General features: G+C 42.8%; 3 protein-coding genes across 3 annotated transcripts in view; all 3 read left to right on the forward strand.

Annotated features, from left to right (window-relative positions):
- LOC127487906 (endogenous retrovirus group K member 25 Env polyprotein-like) overlaps window positions 1-21,875 on the forward strand; it is a 106,064-nt gene that overhangs the window by 44,285 nt on the left and 39,904 nt on the right. The gene's annotated exons all lie outside the window — the stretch shown is intronic.
- Window positions 7,773-8,532, forward strand: LOC138845772 (endogenous retrovirus group K member 7 Pro protein-like). The gene is made up of 2 exons (XM_070059346.1): window positions 7,773-7,941; window positions 8,087-8,532. The coding sequence occupies exons 1-2, from the start codon at window positions 7,773-7,775 to the stop codon at window positions 8,530-8,532; spliced, it is 615 nt and encodes a 204-aa protein (XP_069915447.1).
- Window positions 14,493-15,806, forward strand: LOC127486436 (olfactory receptor 7E178-like). Its single transcript, XM_070059225.1, has one exon. The coding sequence runs from the start codon at window positions 14,734-14,736 to the stop codon at window positions 15,622-15,624; it is 891 nt and encodes a 296-aa protein (XP_069915326.1). The 5' UTR covers window positions 14,493-14,733; the 3' UTR covers window positions 15,625-15,806.

The raw sequence follows: 21,875 nt of genomic DNA on the forward strand, positions 1-21,875 counted from the left end.
ACTCTTTAGTCTCTAAAGTGCTCAAGAACAGCACGGGCAATCACATCCAAATAGACAAATGGGATTACATCAAGCTGAGAAGCTTCTCCACTGCAGAAGAAACAACAAAGTGAAGAGGGAACTTACAGAATGGAAGAAAACATTTGCAAACTATGAAATTGATAAAGGATTAATACCCAGAATCTACACAGAGCTCAAGAACCTCAACAACAAAGCAATCCAGTTGAGAAATGGTCAAAGAACTGGATCAGGAATTTTTCAAGAGAGGAAACTCAAATGGCCTACAGACACATGAAATAAAATGTTCAGGATCACTAACCATCAGGGAATTGCAAATCAAAACCACAGTGAGGCCTTACCTCAGCTCTGTTAGAATGGTACTGCTACAGAAATCAACAAACAGTAAGTGCTGGTGAGGATGTAGGGGAGAAGGTACCCTAATCTGTTGCTGAGAATGTAAACTAGTACAGCCATGTGACAGTCAGTATGGAGATACCTCGGAAAGCTGAAAACAGATATGCCTTATGGCCTAGCAGTCCCACTGCTGGGAATTTACCCAAATGAAATGAAATCAGCATATGAAAGTTATCTGTACCCTATGTTTATTGCAGCTCAATTCACAATAAGATATCGGATCAACCAGATGTCCATCAACTGATGACTGGACAAAGAAATTATGGTAAATATCCACTATGGAGTACTATTCAGCTTTAATAGAGAATGAAATTCTATCATTTGGAACAAAATGGATGCAACTTGAAACCACTATACTTAGTGAAATAAGCTAGTCCCAAAAAGACAAATACATGTATTTTATGAACTGTAGTATTAGAGTACTGAAAATGTAATGTATAGGAAAGAAATTGACATTTTGAGCTTCAACAATTGTTTACAGCCCTTGTATTTACTGTTGAGGAACAGGATTTTTTCTTATTATTTGTTGAACATATAATCTTATGAATATAAAGTCAACTGAAAGTAGATCATTGTAAAAATTAAGAAAAGTATTAGGAGAAGAAGGAAGAGGAAGGGTGGGAGTGTGGGTGGGAATGAGGGCAGGCTAGGAAGTATCACTATGTTCCTAAATCTGTATATATGAAATTTATATACCTTAATTTTTAAAAAGCAATAAAAATAAAAAATAACCTATGAGAAAGATATCAATCTATATTCAGTCTTTAAGATGCTGGTCCCAGGAGAAGGTGCTTTGCACAGCAGTTAAGATGCCACTTGGGATGCAGGCATCCCATAACTGAGTGCCTGGATTTGAGCCCTAACTCTGCTTCATTGTCTGCTTCATGCTAATATGCACCCTGAGGTGAAGCAGACAATGGCTCAGATATTTCTGTCTCTGCCACCTACATGGGAATTCCTGGGTTTGCCTGCCTTAGCACTGGCTCTTATGACGTTGGGGGAGTGAATCAGTCAATGGAAATTCTCTCCCTCTCTGTCCTTGTCTCATTTTGCCATTCAAATGAAACATTTTAAATAAGAACACTGTTTCCAGTCTAGTAAAAATTGTACCGGTGTCTCTCCCCTGAGTCACTTGTAAGAGGAAGCCAAGTCCTGGCTGTGTTCCTAGCGGTCCTGAGGAGAGAGCCTCAGCCCGCATTGCCCAATGGACATGTAAGGGAAATGGACCCTCACTCCCCAGTCATGCCCCACAGCAAGGGAGCCCAGTGAGAGGCCTGCATCCTTGAGCAGAGTGTGTGGGTTACAGTCACAGCCCCAGTTCGAATTCCCACATCCTACTAATGGACACACTGCAGGGTAGCATTTGAGAGCATAAGCAATGGGGTTCCTGCCACCCACGTGGGGAATTGGGTTGAGTTTCTAGATCCAGGCTTAAGCCAGAGCCATAACCAGCTGTTGTGAGCATTTGGGGAGTGAACAATAGATGGAAGTTCTTTGTATCTCTTTGTCTCTCTCTGCCACTTAAATATTAATAAATACTAAAAGAATAATTAGATATTAAAAAGAATGTTGGTCCCAAGCCAGTAAAATAGTATGTGTATGTCTTTCTCCAAGACTCACATGCATTAGGAGGCCCAGGCCTGGCTGTTTTCCTGACAGTCTTGAAGAGAAAGCCTCAGTCCTCATTGCTCACTGGGCATTATGGGGTAGTGAACCCTCACCCCCCAGTCATGCCCCTCAGCAAGGGAGCCCAGCCCCATGAGTCCTCTGGGACACAGAGGATGCAGGAGGGAATGTTGGAAAACTTGTCTCCTTGACTTTAGGACCAGCAATGTGGTTGGGGTAACCAGATTGACCAGGATCAATATGAAAAGTCTCAGCCCCAAAGCATGAGGTGTATAATCTAGGTTTTTAGAGGGACTTCCTAAACCATAAGTGAGAATTCTGATTTTCTTTAACATTTTCTCTTTATAGGGCTAGTCATCCCATTTACACAACCATTTGCTACACCTCAAGAATAACTGAAGATATTTTATATACATGGGGTCTCTCAAAAATTTTATGGAAAACAGATATCATGAACATTAGTTTTAATTTTTGAAACATTTTGAAGTATCTGTTCTTCCTGTTGCTCCTATATTACTTAAGTATAAAATAACAAGTAAATATGTGATTATCAATAGTTTTATAATATATCAATTTACTTCCATAAGAGACACAACTCAGAAATGAAGATGAAATCAAACTGGTAAAAGGCCCAGAGGTCCCCAGACATGAAATATCAATCCAAGCAAGGGCTTAGGAAATAAAAGTAGGAATTTGTGTTTAGAAACTAAGAAAATGGTAAAGGCATCAGATTCTTGGCACAGAAAACCCAATTATCCTACTTTTATAATTTATATAATATTTGGACAGATGAAGCAATCACACATTGAGGTGTGAAAATGTAAATCAGAAACTGAATTTGATGTAAAGATCCTACAACTTGGAAGTCAGCAGCAAGGAGCACCGATGGGTGAGCTCTCTGTGAACAGGTTCTGGGTACACTTGCTTTTCTCCTTTTCCTCTTCCAATGATATCAGAAAGTCCTCAGAGATGAGGGTGACATGGACCTATGGGCTAATTAGGAGCTCTGTGCCTTGTGCACACCCCCACCCCAATCCTACAAGTGCAAATAATGAGCCAGTGACTTCAGAACTTGACTTGCCAGACAAACGCAGTGGCTCTCTACTCATGTCTGGTCCTCTTGAACATCTGTGTGTCAGGAGACCCAACCTGTCTGTATTCCTCCCACCCCTGAGTACAGAACCTGAGGCTTTTCCGCATACCAGGCAAGAAGCAAGCAGTGGACCCAGCTTGTTCTGCCATGCTTCAGTGAGTGCTGAGGGACACAGTGGAAGGAGGTGGGAATATCAGCCTTGATCTCCACATCTTTGGGACAAACAGAACAATTGGAGTAGATGGATGGGAAGGAACCAGTGGGCAAAGTTCCAGCTTAGATAATTGTGAAGTTCACATTCTTGGTTCTCAAGGGTCTCAACTTATTGAGCATTTTTCTTTCCTTCCACACTGATTCTGCTCACTAGAATCTTCTTCTTGATAGGAGCAAATGAGTCTCTGAATTTCCGAGCACTCACACGTAATCATGAAGGTGAGGAGGAGGAGGATGCAGTAACCATAAAGTCTCCAACCTTACTGAGGGCTTCCTATGGGCCAGGCTCTGAATTCTATGTCCTATTCAACCTGCTTCTTCTCATCTATGTACTCCCCCACATTATGTTGCAGATGCTACTTTTGTTTTACAGAAGAGGAGAGGAGCACAATGTTTTTTGCAACTTGTACCAGGCTGTGATGTAGAAATGGGTGAAACCACAACCGAGTCAGGTTGTCTGACTGCAGACACGAGCATGCCCAGTCTCCCCCTGACAACCCATCCATTCATCTCTCTTTCCTGTCACTCCAGGCTGACAGCCCTGCTCACCGTGCTTTGTCTTTGGGGTTTCTTGGTAAATCACAGCAGGCAGCAGTGGGACAAGGTGACTGAGCTCACAGAGAGAGCAGACATGGGATCAGAGTCTCTCTCTCTCCACCCCACCCAACACTTCAGTCATCCACTTTCTCCCCAACTCTTGTAATCACCTCATTTGATCTCAAAGAGAGACAAGATTGGGGTCTTGGGTTCCATTTCTACTGCCAAAACTGGGAACGATTTTAAAGGAACTTGTATAACCTGTGGTTTGGATCTCTGGTGCTCTAACACTCCCTGATGGTTGGGAGAAAATGGGGGTCTTTGATAAATTGGATCCAGAGACTTTCAATGTCATTTTGACTCCTGCCTGCTCCACTGATGATTTCTTTGATGTAGGGCAGGTTGTCAGTACCCTGAGAATCTGCGTTGTCATCTGAGATGATGCCTCATTGATAGCACTTCACTGGGTAATTTTTGAACTGATAATAGATACATCCCAATCATCCAAAATCATTTTGGAGCATAGACATACCCTCACAAACGTATTTGCTGTGTATTTGCTGAAGAACTGTCTTTCATTTCAGATTCCTCAGACACTAATCTGTTGCTTGGCACAGAGGAGGCATCAAAAAATGTTAAATAATGAATAGACCTTACTTGGCTCACAATAGCTGGCCATACTCAGTAACATGGGTCCAATAATCTCCTCAGTAACATCTGCAGCATTACTATTGTTTATAGTTATTCAAAAATCAAGGCAGAGATTGTTTTATATAGAATAAAAAAAACCTAGAGAAGGGGCAAACATTTTGTGTGGGTGAGACTCATTTTTGAGTTGGATATCCTTGTAGCTTCCCGTGCCTTGGACAATGGTATACACTGACAAACTTGCTATCTCCATAATGAGAGAATTGTGTATTTTGTATTTTTTTTAACTTTTATTTAATGAATATACGTTTCCAAAGTACGAATAATGGATTACTATGGCTTCCCCCCCATACCGTCCCTCCCACCCACAACCCTCCCTTTCCCACTCCCTCTCCCCTTCCATTCACATCAAGATTCATTTTCGATTATCTTAATATACAGAAGATCAGCTTAGTATACATTAAGTAAGGATTTCAACAGTTTGCTCCCACACAGAAACATAAAGTGAAAAATAATAGATGATTTTTTTTAATGATGATGAAATCAGATCAGACCTATTGTCATGTTTAATCCCAGTGAGAGTCAAGTTGGGAGTTGATAGTTTCTTTTCTAAAAAAAGAAAAAAAAAAGGTATTTTGTATTTTTAAAAAATATTTATTTATTTCAGAGGTGGAGTTACCGACAGAGAGGGAGTGACAGAAAAAGGTCTACCATCTGCTGGTGCACTGTCACAATGGCTAGAGCTGGGCCAATCCAAAAATCCAGGAGCCTCCCATATGGACACAGGGACCCAAGTGCTTGGTCACCTTCTACTGCCTTTCCAGGCCAGAACAGAGAGCTGAATCAGAAGAGGATCAGCTGGGACTTGAACCAGTGCCCAAATGGGATGTTGGCTGTGGGGAGCCATTGCACGGCGCCCTAAAGATGGCGCCGGCTCCTTTCCCCCGGAAGGACTGGCGAGAAACAAACATCTCCTAATAAGGAGATGTTTGAGCTCCCTTCCGGCTTCCGCGTTGCTGTACCAATCAATGCTTGCCACTTGGCCGCTTTTGATTGGTGCGCGGATGGCTATAAGAGGGAGGGGAGAAAAAAGGGCGCGAGATTCAAAGTTTGAAAGAGGTTCCTGAATAAACTGCTGGAAGAAGAGTTCGGGTCGTGTCTTCCTTGCTGGTCGAGGGACGCGACAACTGGTGGCCCGTACGGGGAACATCTCGAACGCGAACTCAGAACTTCCTGCAGTCAGGGCAGCGCTGGTAAGTCCCCCGGGAAAATAAGGTGGGGATCCGCGATAAGAGCGGGCAGTCCTGCGATAAAAGCGGGAGGGTAGTTCTGCGATTAAAGCAGAGGAAGTTCTGCGACAAAAGCAGAAGGAGCTCTGACCCGTGGCCAGGGAAGGAGCGCAATTTTTGACGATGGGTAATTCACAGTCCCATGAAATTTTTCTGGCGCTGAATGCGCTGCTTCGGGAAAACGGTTTGAAACTTAAGCCTAGTACGTTGCATAGGTTTTTACGTAACTGCGATACCATTGCACCCTGGTATGGGGTTTCGGGAAGCCTTACTATCCCTTCATGGGACAAACTAGGCAGGGATTTGGATTTTGCATTTGAACAGGGTAATCTTGAAGGGGGAGTGAGACCAATATGGAAGTTAGTGCGAGCATGCCTCGAGGATGAGCAGTGTAGTGAAGCTATTCTGAGCGGTCAAGCTGCCTTGGAGGAGCTTCAGGAAGAGCGCTCCGAGAGAGCTGCCAGTGAAAAAGGGAAAACTTTGAAGGAGAGTCGGAAAAGAACTAGGAAAAAACTGTACCCCGATCTTTCCGAGTTGCGCAGCCCCTCCTTAGTAAGTAGTTCTAGTGCAGAAAGTAGCTCAGAAAGCAGCAGTGAGTCTGAAGAGTGTGGCGATAACAAAGAGTCTGATATAAAGCAAGTACGGGAATTAAATCGGCAAATGAGGAAATTGCAATTAAAAGGAAAAAAGGAACTTAAGCATGGTACTTTCAAGGGGAACTTAGGGGAGGAGCCTGAAGCCTCTCCTCCTCAGTATGAGCCTGTATCCATGCAAGAAAGAGGGCGGACTTTCTGTCCAGGAGTCTGGAAACAGGTTGGTGCGGAGTTGTTAAGTGCCTATCCTGTCTTCCAAGATCCGCAAGGGCAGAGGTACGAGGAACCCCTCGACATAAAGATAATCAAATCACTAGCGGAGTCAGTAAGAGCCTATGGCATCAGCGGCTCGTTCACGCTGGCTCAAGTAGAAAATCTTCAAAGATACTGCATGACTCCAAATGACTGGAGCGGGTTGGCTCGTGCTGCATTGTCACCAGGACAATACTTAGACTTCAGAGCTTTCCTGATTGACTTTGCCAATGAACAAGCGGCAGAAAATGCAGCGGCAGGGAATCAGCATTGGGACAGAGATATGCTGCTAGGCATAGGGAGATTCGCTAACCAGCAGACAGGTTACCCACATGCAGTGTATGAACAAGTTAACAAGATAGCCATCAAGGCTTGGAAGTCTATACCCAACAGAGGAGAGGTAAGTGGGAATTTGACAAAGATTACACAGGGACCCACCGAGCCGTTTTCAGACTTTGCAGCGCGCATGGTGGAAGCTGCGGGTAGGATTTTTGGAGATCCAGATCGCGCCATGCCGCTGATAAAACAGTTGGTTTTTGAGCAGTGCACTAAGGAATGCAGAGCCGCTATAACACCATGGAAGAGCAAAGGGCTTCAGGTATGGATAAAACAATGCAGGGAAATAGGAGGGCCGCTATCCAACACTGGCCTTGCTGCAGCAGTCCTTCAAATCACGAAGGGCAATAGGGGATCAGGGAACGCTGGAGCATGTTTCAGCTGTGGAAAAATGGGACATATGAAGCGGCAATGTCCGCAAAGGGGAAGAGGCAAAGAACAAAGACAGGAAGGACCAGGAATTTGTCCAAAGTGCAGGAAGGGAAAGCACTGGGCCAACGAATGCCGCTCAGTAAAGGACATTGACGGCAACGTCCTTGTTTCTGGCAATGGTGGGGCGCGTCCAAAAAACGGGCAGCGGGGCCCTCGTCCCCAGGGCCCGCAAATATATGGGGCATTCGAGAGTCAGCATCAGGGCACCCATCAGGACCAACAGCAGGGGAGGCAAAGTCAGTGGCCCAGCTTCAGACATCCCAGAGACCACGGAGAGCCACTGCAGGCTCTGCAGGCCTGGACCTCTGTGCCACCACCAGACTCATACTGACACCAAAAATGGGAGTGCAAGCCATTGAGTCAGACTTTCAGGGACCCCTAGAGGAAGGGACAGTGGGATTGTTGTTGGGACGTTCATCCTCTACCTTGAAAGGTCTCATAATTCATCCAGGAGTCATAGATTCGGATTATACTGGCATGGTGAAAATCATGGTTGAGTCCCCTAGAGGTATAACAGCTATTAATCCAGGAGACAGGATTGCACAACTTGTAAATCCTTCCTAGCAAGCATTTGCAGTTCAGTGCATCAAAGAAACAACGAGGAAGTGAAGGCTTTGGATCCACAGGCGTAGATTGTGCTTTCTTGTCTTTAGAACTAGACCAGAGACCAACCTTAAAGATAAAAATAAATGGAAAGGACATTCTCGGCCTACTAGACACAGGTGCAGACCGTAGTATCATCGCCTCCAAGGATTGGCCTCCAAAGTGGCCTAAGCAGGCATCCTCACAATCCCTTCGGGGACTGGGATATTCAGAAACTCCTGAGATGAGCGCAGTAATGCTGCGCTGGGAGGATGCAGAGGGACATTCAGGCACGGTGCAACCTTATGTTTTGGATTTACCTATCTCTTTATGGGGCCGAGACCTTTTGAAAGACATGAACTATAAATTAAGTAATGAATACTCCCGTGTTTCTCAAAAATTGATGAAGGATATGGGACACCATCCGAATTATGGAATAGGAAAATTCTTACAAGGAAGAAATGAGCCCACTGAAGTAGTGCAGAGGCCTTCTCGCCAAGGGCTGGGTTTTTCATAGGGGCCGCTGAGGAAGGTATTCCCATTACTTGGAAGCACGAGGACCCGGTGTGGGTTCCTCAGTGGCCTCTGTCCTCAGACAAATTGGTCGCAGCGCAGCAATTGATTCAAGAACAATTGAATTTAGGACACATTAGACCCTCTGTATCGCCTTGGAATACTCCTATTTTTGTAATAAAAAAGAAATCCGGGAAGTGGCGGTTGCTACATGACTTGAGAGTTATTAATATGCAGATGCAGGTCATGGGGCCGGTGCAACGTGGGCTGCCTCTTCTATCTGCACTTCCACAGGGATGGCCCATAATAATAATAGATATTAAAGACTGTTTCTTCTCCATACCCCTACATACAAAGGATTGTGAAAGGTTTGCCTTTACCTTGCCGGCGTGCAATCATGAGCAGCCTGACCAGAGGTATGAATGGGTTGTGCTTCCACAGGGCATGGCTAACAGCCCCACAATGTGTCAGCTATTCGTGGGTCAAGCGATTGGGCCTTTACGTAAGAGATTTTCTTCCCTAAAATGCATCCATTACATGGATGACATCCTCTTAGCAGCAAAAGACGAATTCGTATTAGATGATGGCTTTGCATATTTGATTCAGTTGTTAGAAAGTAAGAAGTTATTTATTGCCCCTGAAAAGGTTCAAAAAGGAAGCATTGCAACTTATCTGGGATCCTGCATAACTAGTACTCAAATTGTTCCTCAAAAGGTGGAATTGCGCAAAGATAGTTTAAAGACTTTAAATGATTTTCAGAGATTATTAGGAGATATAAATTGGGTTAGGGGTTATTTGAATCTTCCCAATTATGAACTTAAGCCACTTTATGTCATTTTGCGTGGTGATTCGGCATTGGACTCACCGCGGTGCTTAACTCCGGAGGCCAGGGAGGCCCTAGAGAAGGTAGAAAAGAAATTACAGGAGGCATTCTTATGCAGAATGAATGAAAATCTGCCATTGTCATTATGCATTCTCCCAACGCTTAGCCAACCTACAGGGCTAGTATGGCAGGAAGGTCCGCTTTTGTGGATACATCCAAGGAGCTCTCCAGCCAAGTCTATTGAGTATTATCCGGCAGCGGTGGCAAAGCTAGCACTGGAAGGTTTGCAACAATGTTTACAATATTTTGGAAAATTGCCGTGTGAAGTGATTGTTCCTTATGATGCCAAACAAGTCAACGTCCTATGTGCTCTTTTAGATGATTGGGCAGTGTTTCGCTGTGGGTTCCCAGGCTTTATAGACAATCATTTACCAAAAAGTCCATTGTTACAATTCTTTAAAGAACATCCGGTAGTATTTCCAAAAATTACAGCCACTGAGCCATTACTAGGTGCTCCAAATATATTTACGGATGGGTCAAAAACAGGCTGTGGGGTTTATATGGTAGAGGGTAATGACCCAGTATTTCATCAGTTTCAGCCAGGCTCACCTCAAGTTGTGGAGTTAAAAATAGTTATTGAGGTCCTTAAGCAGTGCTCTTTTGCCTTTAATTTGTTGTCAGATTCCTTATATGTGGTGAACGCATTAAAGATATTGGAAACCGCAGGGCCGATTAAACCTTCTAGCCCAATTGCATCCCTATTACATATAGCCCAGCAGTTGCTTTGGTCACGGAAAAATCCCTTTTTTGCTCAGCATATTAGAGCCCACACAGGTATGCCTGGTCCTTTATGTGAAGGCAATGCGCGAGTAGATCTGTGTACTAGACAGGAATTCATCTTTTTTACTACTTCCGCAGAGGCTGCTAAAGCTTTCCATCAATCTTTTCATGTCAACGCGCGCGCTTTGCAGCAGAAATTTCATCTTTCCCGCGCAGATGCCAGACAGATTGTACTTGATTGCGCTGACTGTGCTGTTACTCGTGCACAACCTAGTGTTGGCGTAAACCCTAGAGGGTTACTGCCTGGGAGAGTATGGCAGATGGATGTGACCCATGTATCGGAATTTGGGAAATTGAAATATGTTCATGTCTCAATGGACACGTGCTCAGGCATTATGTATGCCTCTCCCCTCAGTGGTGAATCTACACGTCAGGTGATTGCTCATTGTCTGGATGCATGGGCCGCCTGGGGGAAACCCCAGGTGCTAAAAACTGATAATGGCCCGGCCTATACATCTCAAACCTTTACCACCTATTGCCAAAAAATGGAGGTTCAACTTGTCCATGGATTGCCATACAATCCTCAGGGCCAGGGCATAATTGAGCGAGCACACCGCACACTGAAAGAATATCTTTTAAAACAAAAAGGGGGAGTTGGCTATAGCCGCACCCCGAGAGAGAGAATTGCCTTAGTCTTATTTACAATTAATTTTTTAAATTTGGATGTGCATGGGCACTCAGCTGCGGACAGGCATCAGCAACAAGGAAACCCAAGTAGAGGGTTGGTAAAATGGAAAGATCTCTTGACGGGCCAGTGGCGTGGCCCTGATCCCGTGCTGGCATGGGCACGAGGTGCTGTTTGTGTTTTTCCACAGGATCAACATGACCCGGTGTGGGTTCCGGAGCGAGCGGTCAGGCGGGTCTGCCACGAGGAGAATCCTGCTGTTGCTTTTGATACTTCTGCCTCAAATGCAGCGGACACTGGCGGAGCAGAGATGGGGGATTCTATCAGTATTCCCAAAGCCGATGCCGAATTGGTCCGCGGAATTTGACTACACCTTGGAGCAACTGCGCCTTGCCGTGGTCACCATCAACTCCACGCGTGTGGATGTCTCCTTCGCATCTGGACTGTCATCCCAGATCCAGCTGTCTCCAGCCTGAAGGAGTGGGTGGGACTTGGAGCTTTGACGGGGTTGCTGTTACTTGTTGTGTTATTTTGCCTGTGGTGTTTGTGCAGGATGAGGACAGCTCATTGGCAGGAATTGGCCATGATAGCTCAAGCCTTTTATGCCCTTGAGGCTGGACAACTGCCGCAAGCATGGCTGGCCTTCCTTGAATGCTAGGCATGGGTGCAGGGTGCGAGGCAAAGCACTGCAGAGAGAACGAGCCATTACGTTCTCTGGAAGGCAAGTCTGTCTGCATGTGGGTTGGCATCCCAGATCCCACCCCCGCGAAAAGGATGCTGTTCCAGGTGGATGCCTGGCAGTGGGGGACAGACCCCTACCTTCTCCTGTAATCCTTAGATGCCTAGTTCTAAAACAAAAAGGGGGAACTGTGGGGAGCCATTGCACGGCGCCCTAAAGATGGCGCCGGCTCCTTTCCCCCGGAAGGACTGGCGAGAAACAAACATCTCCTAATAAGGAGATGTTTGAGCTCCCTTCCGGCTTCCGCGTTGCTGTACCAATCAATGCTTGCCACTTGGCCGCTTTTGATTGGTGCGCGGATGGCTATAAGAGGGAGGGGAGAAAAAAGGGCGCGAGATTCAAAGTTTGAAAGAGGTTCCTGAATAAACTGCTGGAAGAAGAGTTCGGGTTGTGTCTTCCTTGCTGGTCGAGGGACGCGACAGTTGGCACCACAGGCAGAGGCTTAGTCTACTCTGTCACAGTGCCAGCCCCAAATTCTGTGTTTTAAAATGTCACAGTGACCAAATATTTTGGTTCTAAACTTCCTTAGATGCTACGCCTGTCATAGATGTGTGTGTTCTTCTTCCTGTATCCAGTAGACAATACAAGCACACAGGGGTGCAGAGATTCACACGCATTGTGCCTGTAGTGGGTGAATGATCTGGGATGGAAACATTGATTTCCTCACCCCTTCTCAGAGCACTGTCTCCTTCACTGGAGTCAAATGGAAATATTATTCTGTCTACAAGATGAAACATCTCAGTGAGTAATCATGGGGGGATTATGACTAGATATAACCCAGGGATATATATTCAATGGTATATCTTAATAAGAGGATGTAAGTTGATTACAATTGTTTTATTGGGGCAGCAGATGTAAATGATTAATAGTAAAATTGCCTGTGCACTGAATATTGCAACTCAAACAACTCTATTCCATGCACATATCTTATAGCTATTCTCATTTGTGTGATATGGAGACAAGAATTTTTGAAAGATTGTCAGAATAAATAGACAAATGAAATGATGTTCCTCTCTCAGGTAAGGACAGGAAACAATCAAAGTATATGAAGGAGACATGAGCACTTCACAGAGAGACTTAAACCCAAACATCAATGTATACTTGTACATTTCATGGGCAAGAGGTATAGAATTCTACTCAGATGAGCTTCAAGCACTTTGCAGGTAAGTTTTAGAGAAAACTATTTAGGGATGCAGAAATTACTGCTGACTCAGAGGGGCAGGCATTGTGATAAAGTAGGTTAAGCTGCTTCATCCATATTACATTGCCCGGTTCCAGACTTGGCTTACTCTTCTTCCAATTCAGCCTCTTGCTAATATGCCTGGGAGGCAGCAGATGATGGTCCAAGTACTTTGGTTCCTGCTACTTGTGTGGGAGACATGGATGGGGTTCCTTATTCCTGGCTTTGGCCTGGCACAGCCCCAGCTGTTGTAGGGATTTGGGGAATGAACCAGAGGATAGAAGATCAGTCTCTCTATCATTTTTACTCCAGATCTCTCTGCCTTTCAAATAAAATAACAGAAATTTAATAACATATTTTAAAAACTTTTCTTACAACAGCTCTACAAGGGAGATAATTATTATTGCTATTTTACAGAGGTGGTAACTATTGAGTATCTTTACATTGTTTTCTGGAATTCTGTTTCACATTTTTTCACCATTCAATGACAGTATAACCTAGCAAAATAATAAACTAACATTGCCTTTAGGCAGCTGAAGTTGGAAAAATTCATGTACCAGGAAGTGGTGACATAAAAATCCTTGAATTATGCATAGGAAGTCTGGGACTCAGAGCTGTCTTTAGAGCTTTCCTGATATCACTCAGCTCAAATGGTTTATGACCAGAAAAACAACCAAGCAGTATTGCCAGGCCATTAAGTGACACATAAGAAAAAATTTAAAAATGTTCAAAGTAAAAAGCTCTCATATATCAGGCATTTATTAAGATTCTCAGGGGACCATGCAAAGAAACCTGTAGAAAATTTAAAAAATTCAAATAGTTCTTAATAGTTCACTGTTTCTAATCATTGACAGGTCCAGAATACACTATTGTTCCAATGGTGGTCATTGATTTCACATGACTATGTGTATTAGACAATGACTTTTATGAAAATTTGAAGTCCACCAAAGCTAAGGACTGGAGTTATATATTAAATGGCACTAAGAGGCAAAAAGGAGTGAGTGTAAATAGCATAGTGGTTAAGGTGCCACCTCCCACACAGTACTTAGGGTTGATTACTGGCCCTGGTTCCTGACTCTTGCTTCCTGTGAATACAGATCCTGGCAGGCAGTGGTCAGATGGTTGAGTCTCTACCCAGGGGAGACCTGGATTGAGATAGGAATAAGAACTCACAATTTCTACCTTGTTCCAGCCACAGCCATCACAGGCATCTGTGGAGTGAAGCAGTGGATGAGAGCATTCTTTCTAAGCAAATGAGCTAAACAATATTAGAGTGAGCACATACATCCACGAAGGAGGGGAGTCAGAAAAGCCAGGAATGGGTAGATCCCTGGAAGACAACAGACACACAACAGTATTTCCTGGTTGTGAACAATCAATGTTAGTTTGGGGTTCAGATGATATATTTGTAGCTTTATAGATGGCTTATAAAAATTGTGACTGAAAGGAATTTGTTCCATTGTCTTAAAATAAAAAAGGCATATTTAACTGTTTTTAAATTTCCTTTAATTAGACTGTTTGTCATAAATACTAGATTGCATTAGACTCTGAACATAGACTTGTTAGTTCTAATGTTCTTGGCTTTCCAAAATTTGTGAGACTCTTTAAAGCTTTTACATAGAGAGAGGTAGCACAGAAACCAATCATAATATCTCTCAGAAGATTGAGTTTGTCACCATTGAGAAAGATGACAGAATTTGGTTGCTGAGTGTGAATATGAAAGTGGAGTTCCAGAAGCTACAGGGAAAATTTGTATCATGCAAAAAATGCATGAATTTCACAACTGTATTACAAGAAAACCCTTTTCTTTGAATTCAACTTATTCTGTGAACACTAGTGTTACCCTCATGCTATACCCATACAAACTTGACTTGAAGACATAGAGAGTGCTGGGTGCCTGTTTATCTGTTTCCTTTTACCAATCCTACTTTCCTTTCCAAAAGGAGTCCAGGTTGTTTTGAAACACAAAATCTCACACAAGTCTCAGAATTTCATCTCATGGGCTTTTCAGAAGATCCAGCCTTGCAGCTTCTCCTCTTTGTGCTGTTCCTGTCCATGTACTTGATCACGCTGCTCGGGAACCTGCTCATCGCCCTGGCCATCAGCTCAGACTCCCACCTCCAGACCCCCATGTATTTCTTCCTCTGCAACCTGTCCTTGGCTGATGTGGGTTTCACTTCCACCACGATTCCCAAGATGATTGTGGACATCCACACTCACAGCACAGTCATCTCCTATGTGGGCTGCCTGACACAGATGTCTCTCTTTATTATCTTTGGGTGCATGGGTGATTTGCTTCTGACTGTGATGGCCTATGACCGCTTTGTCACCATTTGTCATCCATTGTATTACCAGGTCATCATGAACCCCTGCCGCTGTGGCTTCTTGGTTTCAGTGTCGGTTGTGGCCAGCCTTTTGGAATCTCTGCTGCAGAATTTGATGCTATTAAGAGCTACCTGCTTCAAAGATGTTGACATTTCTAATTTCTTCTGTGAACCTTCCCAGCTTCTCACTCTTGCTTTCTCTGACACTTTCACTCATGACACAGCCATATATTTTGTTGGCATCATATATGGTTTTCTCCCTATCTCAGGGATTCTCTACTCTTACTACAAAATCATTTCCTCCGTTCTGAGAGTCCCATCAGCTGGTGGGAAGTACAAAGCCTTCTCCACCTGTGGCTCTCATGTGACTGTTGTATGTTTATTTTATGGAACATCCCTTGGGGTGTATCTCACTTCAGCAGCCTCACTTTCTTCCAGGAAGTGTGCAGTGGCCTCAGTGATGTACACTGTGGTCATCCCCATGCTCAACCCCTTTATCTACAGCCTGAGGAACAGGGACATCAAGAGGGCTATTTGGAGACTTCTCAGTCAGCAAGCTATTTAGAGCACAGATTGGAAGGCAGCAAAACTCAGCATCCAGACCCTAAAATCTCACCTGGCTCATCACATCACACATGAGGCTCTCATGGCTTTCATGCATCTTCTTTTGTAACTGAGATTTCCTGTTTTTCTCTTTGTTTATGGAAACATTATATCTTTACCCTTGCATACCTGACTCATATTGTACCTATGGAGCCTTCTCTAGTTCATTATGGATGATCAAGTTATCCTGGAAAAAGAAAATATACTTTGTCTTTTTGTTATTTAAAATTGATATCTGGGCCAGCCCTGTGGCTCAATAGGCTAATCCTCCACCTTGCGGCACCGGCACACTGGGTTGTAGTCCCAGTCGGGGCGCTGGATTCTGTCCCGGTTGCCCCTCTTCCAGGCCAGCTCTCTGCTGTGGCCTGGGAGTGCAGTGGAGGATGGCCCAGGTGCTTGGGTCCTGCACCCCATGAATGACCAGGAGAAGCACCTGGCTCCTGCCTTCAGACAGTGCGGTGCACCGGCTGCAGCATGCCAACTGCAGTGGCCATTGGAGGGTGAACCAAAGGCAAAAAGGAAGACCTTTATAAAAAAATAAAAAAAAGAATTGATATCTGTTCCATAATTTTAATGTACTTTCCACTCACATTTCCATTCTTATCCTTGTAACTTATTTGACCTCGTTATCCGTGAGGATGCATATCACTGCTCCTTTTTATGAAACCCTCTAAGGAACTTTAACAATTCTGATGCCTGGATTTCACTACCAGAGGTTCTGATATCCTGAACTGATGTGTGGTCTGAGTATGGAAATTTCCAAGCACCCAGGATAAGCTGAAAAATTTGCTGACAGTTCATTAGTAACTTGATTTTATGTGATGAGTCATGTTTCCCTTGCTATTTCCATGATTTTCTCTTTGTTATTTTTACAGTTTAGTTACAAATTGTGTTGAATGTGTTATAATTGGGGTTCATGGAGCTTAAATGTGTATGTCCACTTCTTTCTTCAAATTTGGGAAGTTTCCAATTTCAGTCATTATCTCTTCAAACTGGTGCACTTGCACTCTCTCTCTCCTTTCTGTAGATCTCCCACAATACATATACTTGTCTGCTTGTGTTATCCCATAAGATCCTTCCAATAAATAAAAGCCCAGGACCAAATGGCTTCACTGCTGAATTCTATCAGATATTTAATGAGGAATTAATCCCAAATCTATTCAAGATATTCAAAGCAGTTGAAAGGGAGGGAATCGTCCCAAACTTCTTCTATGAGGCCAACATCACCTTAATTCTTAAACCAGAAAAAGATACAACAAAAAATTATAGATCAATACCCTTGAGGAATGTAGATGCAAAAGTCCTCGACAAAATACTAAATGAATCCAACAACACATCAGAAAGAACATTCACCCAGATCAAGTGGGATTTATGCCTGGTATGCAGGGTGGTTCAATATTCAAAAAGGAATAAATGTGATATATGTCACATTAACAAACTGAAGAACAAAAGCCATACGATGATCTCAATAGATGCAGGGATAGCATTTGATAAAATACAACACCCTTTCATGATGGAAACCTTAAGCAAATTGTGTATGGAAGGAACACTCCTCAACAGAATCAAGGAAATATATGACAAATACACAGCCAGCATCTTATTGAATGGGGAAAAGTTGGAAGCATTCCAACTATGATCTGGAAACAGATAAAGATGCCCATTCTTACCACTGCTATTCAATAAAGTTTCAACCAGAACCATTAGCCAAGAAAAAGAAATCACGGGGATGCCAATTGGGAAGAAGGAAGTCAAACTATCCCTGCATGCAGATGACATGTTTCTGTATATAGGGGAAGCAAAGACTCACTAAGAGACTATTGGAACTCATAAAAGAGTTTGTAAAGTGGCAGGATACTAAATTAACAGACAAAAATGAATAACCTTTCTATATGAAGACAATGTCATGGCTGAGACAGAACTTCTAAGATCATTCCATTTACAATAGATAAGAGAAAAATTAAATCCCTTGGAATAAATTTAAACAAGGAGGTCAAATATTTTTATGATAGAAATTACAAAACCTTCAAAGAAATGGAAGAGGAGATAAAAAAAATGTAAAAACTTCCATTTTCATGAATTGGAAGAATCAATATCATCAAAATGTCCATACTACCAAAAGCAACTTACAGATTCAATGAACTACCAATGAAAATACCAAGGACATTCTTTTCAGAACTAGAAAAAATGATGCTAACATTCATATGGAAACAAAAGAAACCCTGAATAGCTAAAGCAATTTTATAAGACAAACACAAATTGAAACCATCATAATACCAGATTTCAAGACACACTACAGGGTAGTTATTATCAAAACTACCTGGTACTAGAAAAAAAATAGATGTGTATACCAATGGAACAGAATAGACACTCAAGACATCATCCATGCATCTACAAGCAATATTTTTGATGAAGGAACTAAAATCAATCTCTTGAGCAAGGACAGTCTCTTGGACAATGGTCCTGGGGAAACTGGATTTTCACACTCAGAATTATGGAACTAGACCCTTACACAAAAACTAGACACACAAAAATTCACTCAAAATAGATCAAACACCTAAATCTATGACCTGATACCATCAAATTACTAGAGATCACTGGGGAAACTCTGCATGACATTGGCATAGGCAAAGACTTCTTGGAAAAGACACAAGAAACACAGGGAATCACAGCAAAAATAGGCTAATTCTCCTCTGCCAAAGAAGCACTCATTGACATGAAGAGGCAATTGACAGAATGGGAGACATTCTTTGCAAACTATGCAACAGATAAAAGATTAATATCCAGAATTTTGAAGAACTCAAGAAACTCAATCACAACAAAATAAACAATCCAGCTAAGAAATGGGCAGAGGACTTAGACTGGCATTTTTCTTTTTTTTTTTCAAGATATTTTATTTATTCATTTGACAGGTAGAGTTACAAACAGTGAGAGGGAGAGACACAGAGAAAGGTCTTCCATCCATTGCTTCAGTACCCAAATGGCCACAATGGCCAGAGCTGTCCGATCCAAAGCCAGAAGTCAGGAGCTTCTTCCAAGTCTCCCATGTGGGTGCAGGGGCCCAAGGACTAGGGCCATCTTCTACTGCTTTCCCAGGCCATAGCAGGGAGCTGGCTTGGAAGAGGAGCAGCCGAGACTATAACCAGAACCCATTTGGGATGCTGGTGCCGCAAGCAGAGGGTTAACCTACTGTGCCACAGCGCTGGGCCCTACACTGTCATTTTTCTTTTTTTTTTAACTTTTATTTAATGAATATAAATTTCCAAAGTACGATTTATGGATTCCAATGGCTCCCCCCCAATACCGTCCCTCCCACCCACAACCCTCCCCTTTCCCACTCCCTCTCCCCTTCCATTCACATCAAGATTCATTTTCGATTATCTTAATATACAGAAGATCAGCTTAGTATACATTAAGTAAGGATTTCAACAGTTTGCTCCCACACAGAAACATAAAGTGAAAAATAATAGATGATTTTTTTAAAATGATGATGAAATCAGATCAGACCTATTGTCATGTTTAATCCCAGTGAGAGTCAAGTTGGGAGTTGATAATTTCTTTTTTTTTTTTTACAGAGGATCAGTTTAGTATGCATAAGTAAAGATTTCAACAGTTTGCACCCCCATAGAAACACAAAGTGAAATATATTGTTTGAGTACTCGTTATAGCATTAAATCTCAATGCACAGCACATTAAGGACAGAGAACCTACATGAGGAGTAAGTGCACAGTGACTCCTGTTGTTGACTTTACCAATTGACACTCCTGTCTATGGCATCAGTAGTCTCCCTATGCACCAGTCATGAGTTTCCAAGGCTATGGAAGCCCCTTGAGTTCTCCGACTCTTATCTTGTTTAGACAAGGTCATAGTCAAAGTGGAGGTTCTCTCCTCCCTTCAGAGAAAGGTACCTCCTTCTTTGATTACCTGTTCTTTCCACTGGGATCTCACTCACAGAGATCTTTTGCCAGAGTGTCTTGGCTTTCCATGCCTGAAATACTCTCATGGGCTTTTCAGCTAGATCCGAATGGCTTTAGGGCTGATTCTGAGGCCAGAGTGCTATTTAGGACATCTGCCATTCTATGAGTCTGCTGAGTATCTCACTTCCCATGTTGGATCACTCTCCCCTTTATTTATTCTATCGGTTAGTGTTAGCAGGTATTAGACTAGTTTATGTGCTCCCTTTGACTCTTAGTCCTTCATTATGATCAATTGTGAACTGAAATTGATCACTTGGACTAGTGAGATGGCATTGGTACATGCCGCCTTGATGGGATTGAATTGGAATCCCCTGGTATGTTTCTAACTCTACCATTTGGGGCAAGTCAGCTTGAGCATGTCCCAAATTATACATCTCTTCCCTCTCTTATTCCCACTCTTATGTTTAACAGGGATCACATTTCAGTTAATTTTCAACACTTAAGAATAACTGTGTATTAATTACAGAATTAAACCAGGCATATTAAGTAGAACAGACAAAAAAAACTACTAAGAGGGATAATGTATTAAGTTGTTCATTAACAGTCAGGGCTATGCTGATCAAGTCACCATTTCCCATAGTGTCATTTTTCAAAAGAGGAAATTCAAATGGCCAATAGACAGTTGAAAAAATGCTCAGGATCACTAGCCATCAGGGAAATACAAATCAAAACCACAATGAGGTTCTATCTCCTACCCCAGTTAGAACGGCTTTCATACAAAAATCAACAAACAACAAATGCTGGTGAGGATATGGACAAAAGGCATCCTTGTCCACTGTTGGTGGGAATATATACTGGTATAGCCACTGTGGAAGACAGTATAGAGATATCTCAGAAATCTCAATATAGACCTACTATATGATCTAGCCATTCCACTCTTGGGAATTTAAACAAACCAAAAGAAATCAGCATATGAAAGAATTATCTGTACCCTCATGGGTACAGATAATAATAGGAATAAATACACGAGGCAGACAAAACCTGCCTTTCTGAATGCTCTCCTACAGGACAATTTGGCTGAGAGCATGATGGCTTGCTAGGTTGTCTGATATGCTGGAGAGAGAGATTAGTCAGTCTGTGGTGCTCATAGACCACCACCAAAAGCACTGTACATCTCAGAGTGCTCAAGAGCACACAGGAGGACAGATCAGCCTGTGTCTTCAGCCTTACAGAATGCTGGTCCCAAGGGCAGGCATTTGGCCGAGCAGTTGGGATTCCCCTTGGGATGCCCACATCCCATACTGAAGAACCTGAGTTTGACTCTTGGCTCCTCTGTCAGTTCCCTCTTCCCATTAAAGTGCTTGTAGAGAGGCAGCAGATCTTGGCTCAAGCAATTTCATTCCTGCCTCCTGTGTGGGATTCTTGGGTTGAGTTCTTAGCTGCTGGCTTTTGCCTGGCCAAGTTCTGTGGGTATTTGGGGAGTGACCTGGTGAATAGAAGAACTCTCTCTTTGTCGGCCTTTGTCCTTCTACATTTAAATACAAGTGAAGAGTTAATTTTTAAAAAGTCTGATACTAATGCAGTAAAAATTGTGCTTGTGTCAATTACTCCAAGAGTCATCCACATTAGGAGGCCCAGGGCTGTCTGTCTTCCCAACAGTCCTAAGGAGAGAGCCTCAGCTCTTATTGCTTACTGGGAATGATGGGGCAATGGGACCACATTCCCCAGTCATGCCCCACAGCAAGAGAGCTCAGCCCAGTGTGTTCTATGGGATACAGATTACCTATGCGGCACTGTTGGAAGCATTTTTTCCTCCTATACCAGACCAATAGGATGGTTGGAATAACTAGACTGACCAGCCCCAAAATGAAAAGTGTCTACCTGAATTTTATAGTCTTGGTTCATTGGAGGCAATTCAAGAAATCTAACTCAGAAATCTGCTTTGCCTTCACACTACTGCTATCTACTATATGACAATACACAAACTAGAGATGCTTTTGTACATATGTAGAATCTTTCACAAGTTCATGAAAATACATATTATCAACTTATCAGTTAATTACAGTTTTCTGCAAACTTTTAAAGTGTGCTTTTTAACCTACTGCTTCTGAAGTATTGGAGTATAAGGACAAAGAAATATGTAACTATCAATAGTTTTGTAATCTATGAGTATAATTCAATAAGAGTCACAACCTGGCGATGAAGACTAATTCAAATTAGTAAAAAGCACATCAGTTCCCAAGACATAAAATACAAACCCAAGCAAAGTCTTAGGAAATGAAATAGGAAGCTCTATTTA

This window comes from Oryctolagus cuniculus, chromosome 16 (assembly GCF_964237555.1).
Source record: "Oryctolagus cuniculus chromosome 16, mOryCun1.1, whole genome shotgun sequence".
NCBI lineage: Eukaryota > Metazoa > Chordata > Mammalia > Lagomorpha > Leporidae > Oryctolagus > Oryctolagus cuniculus.

Coding starts and splice junctions, on each gene's coding strand:
- LOC138845772 (XM_070059346.1), top strand. CDS start 7,773: ATGGGAGTGCAAGCCATTGAGTCAGACTTTCAGGGACCCCTAGAGGAA. Junction 7,942..8,086: donor CATGGTTGAGTCCCCTAGAG/GTATAACAGCTA, acceptor TCTTGTCTTTAG/AACTAGACCAGAGACCAACC.
- LOC127486436 (XM_070059225.1), top strand. CDS start 14,734: ATGGGCTTTTCAGAAGATCCAGCCTTGCAGCTTCTCCTCTTTGTGCTG.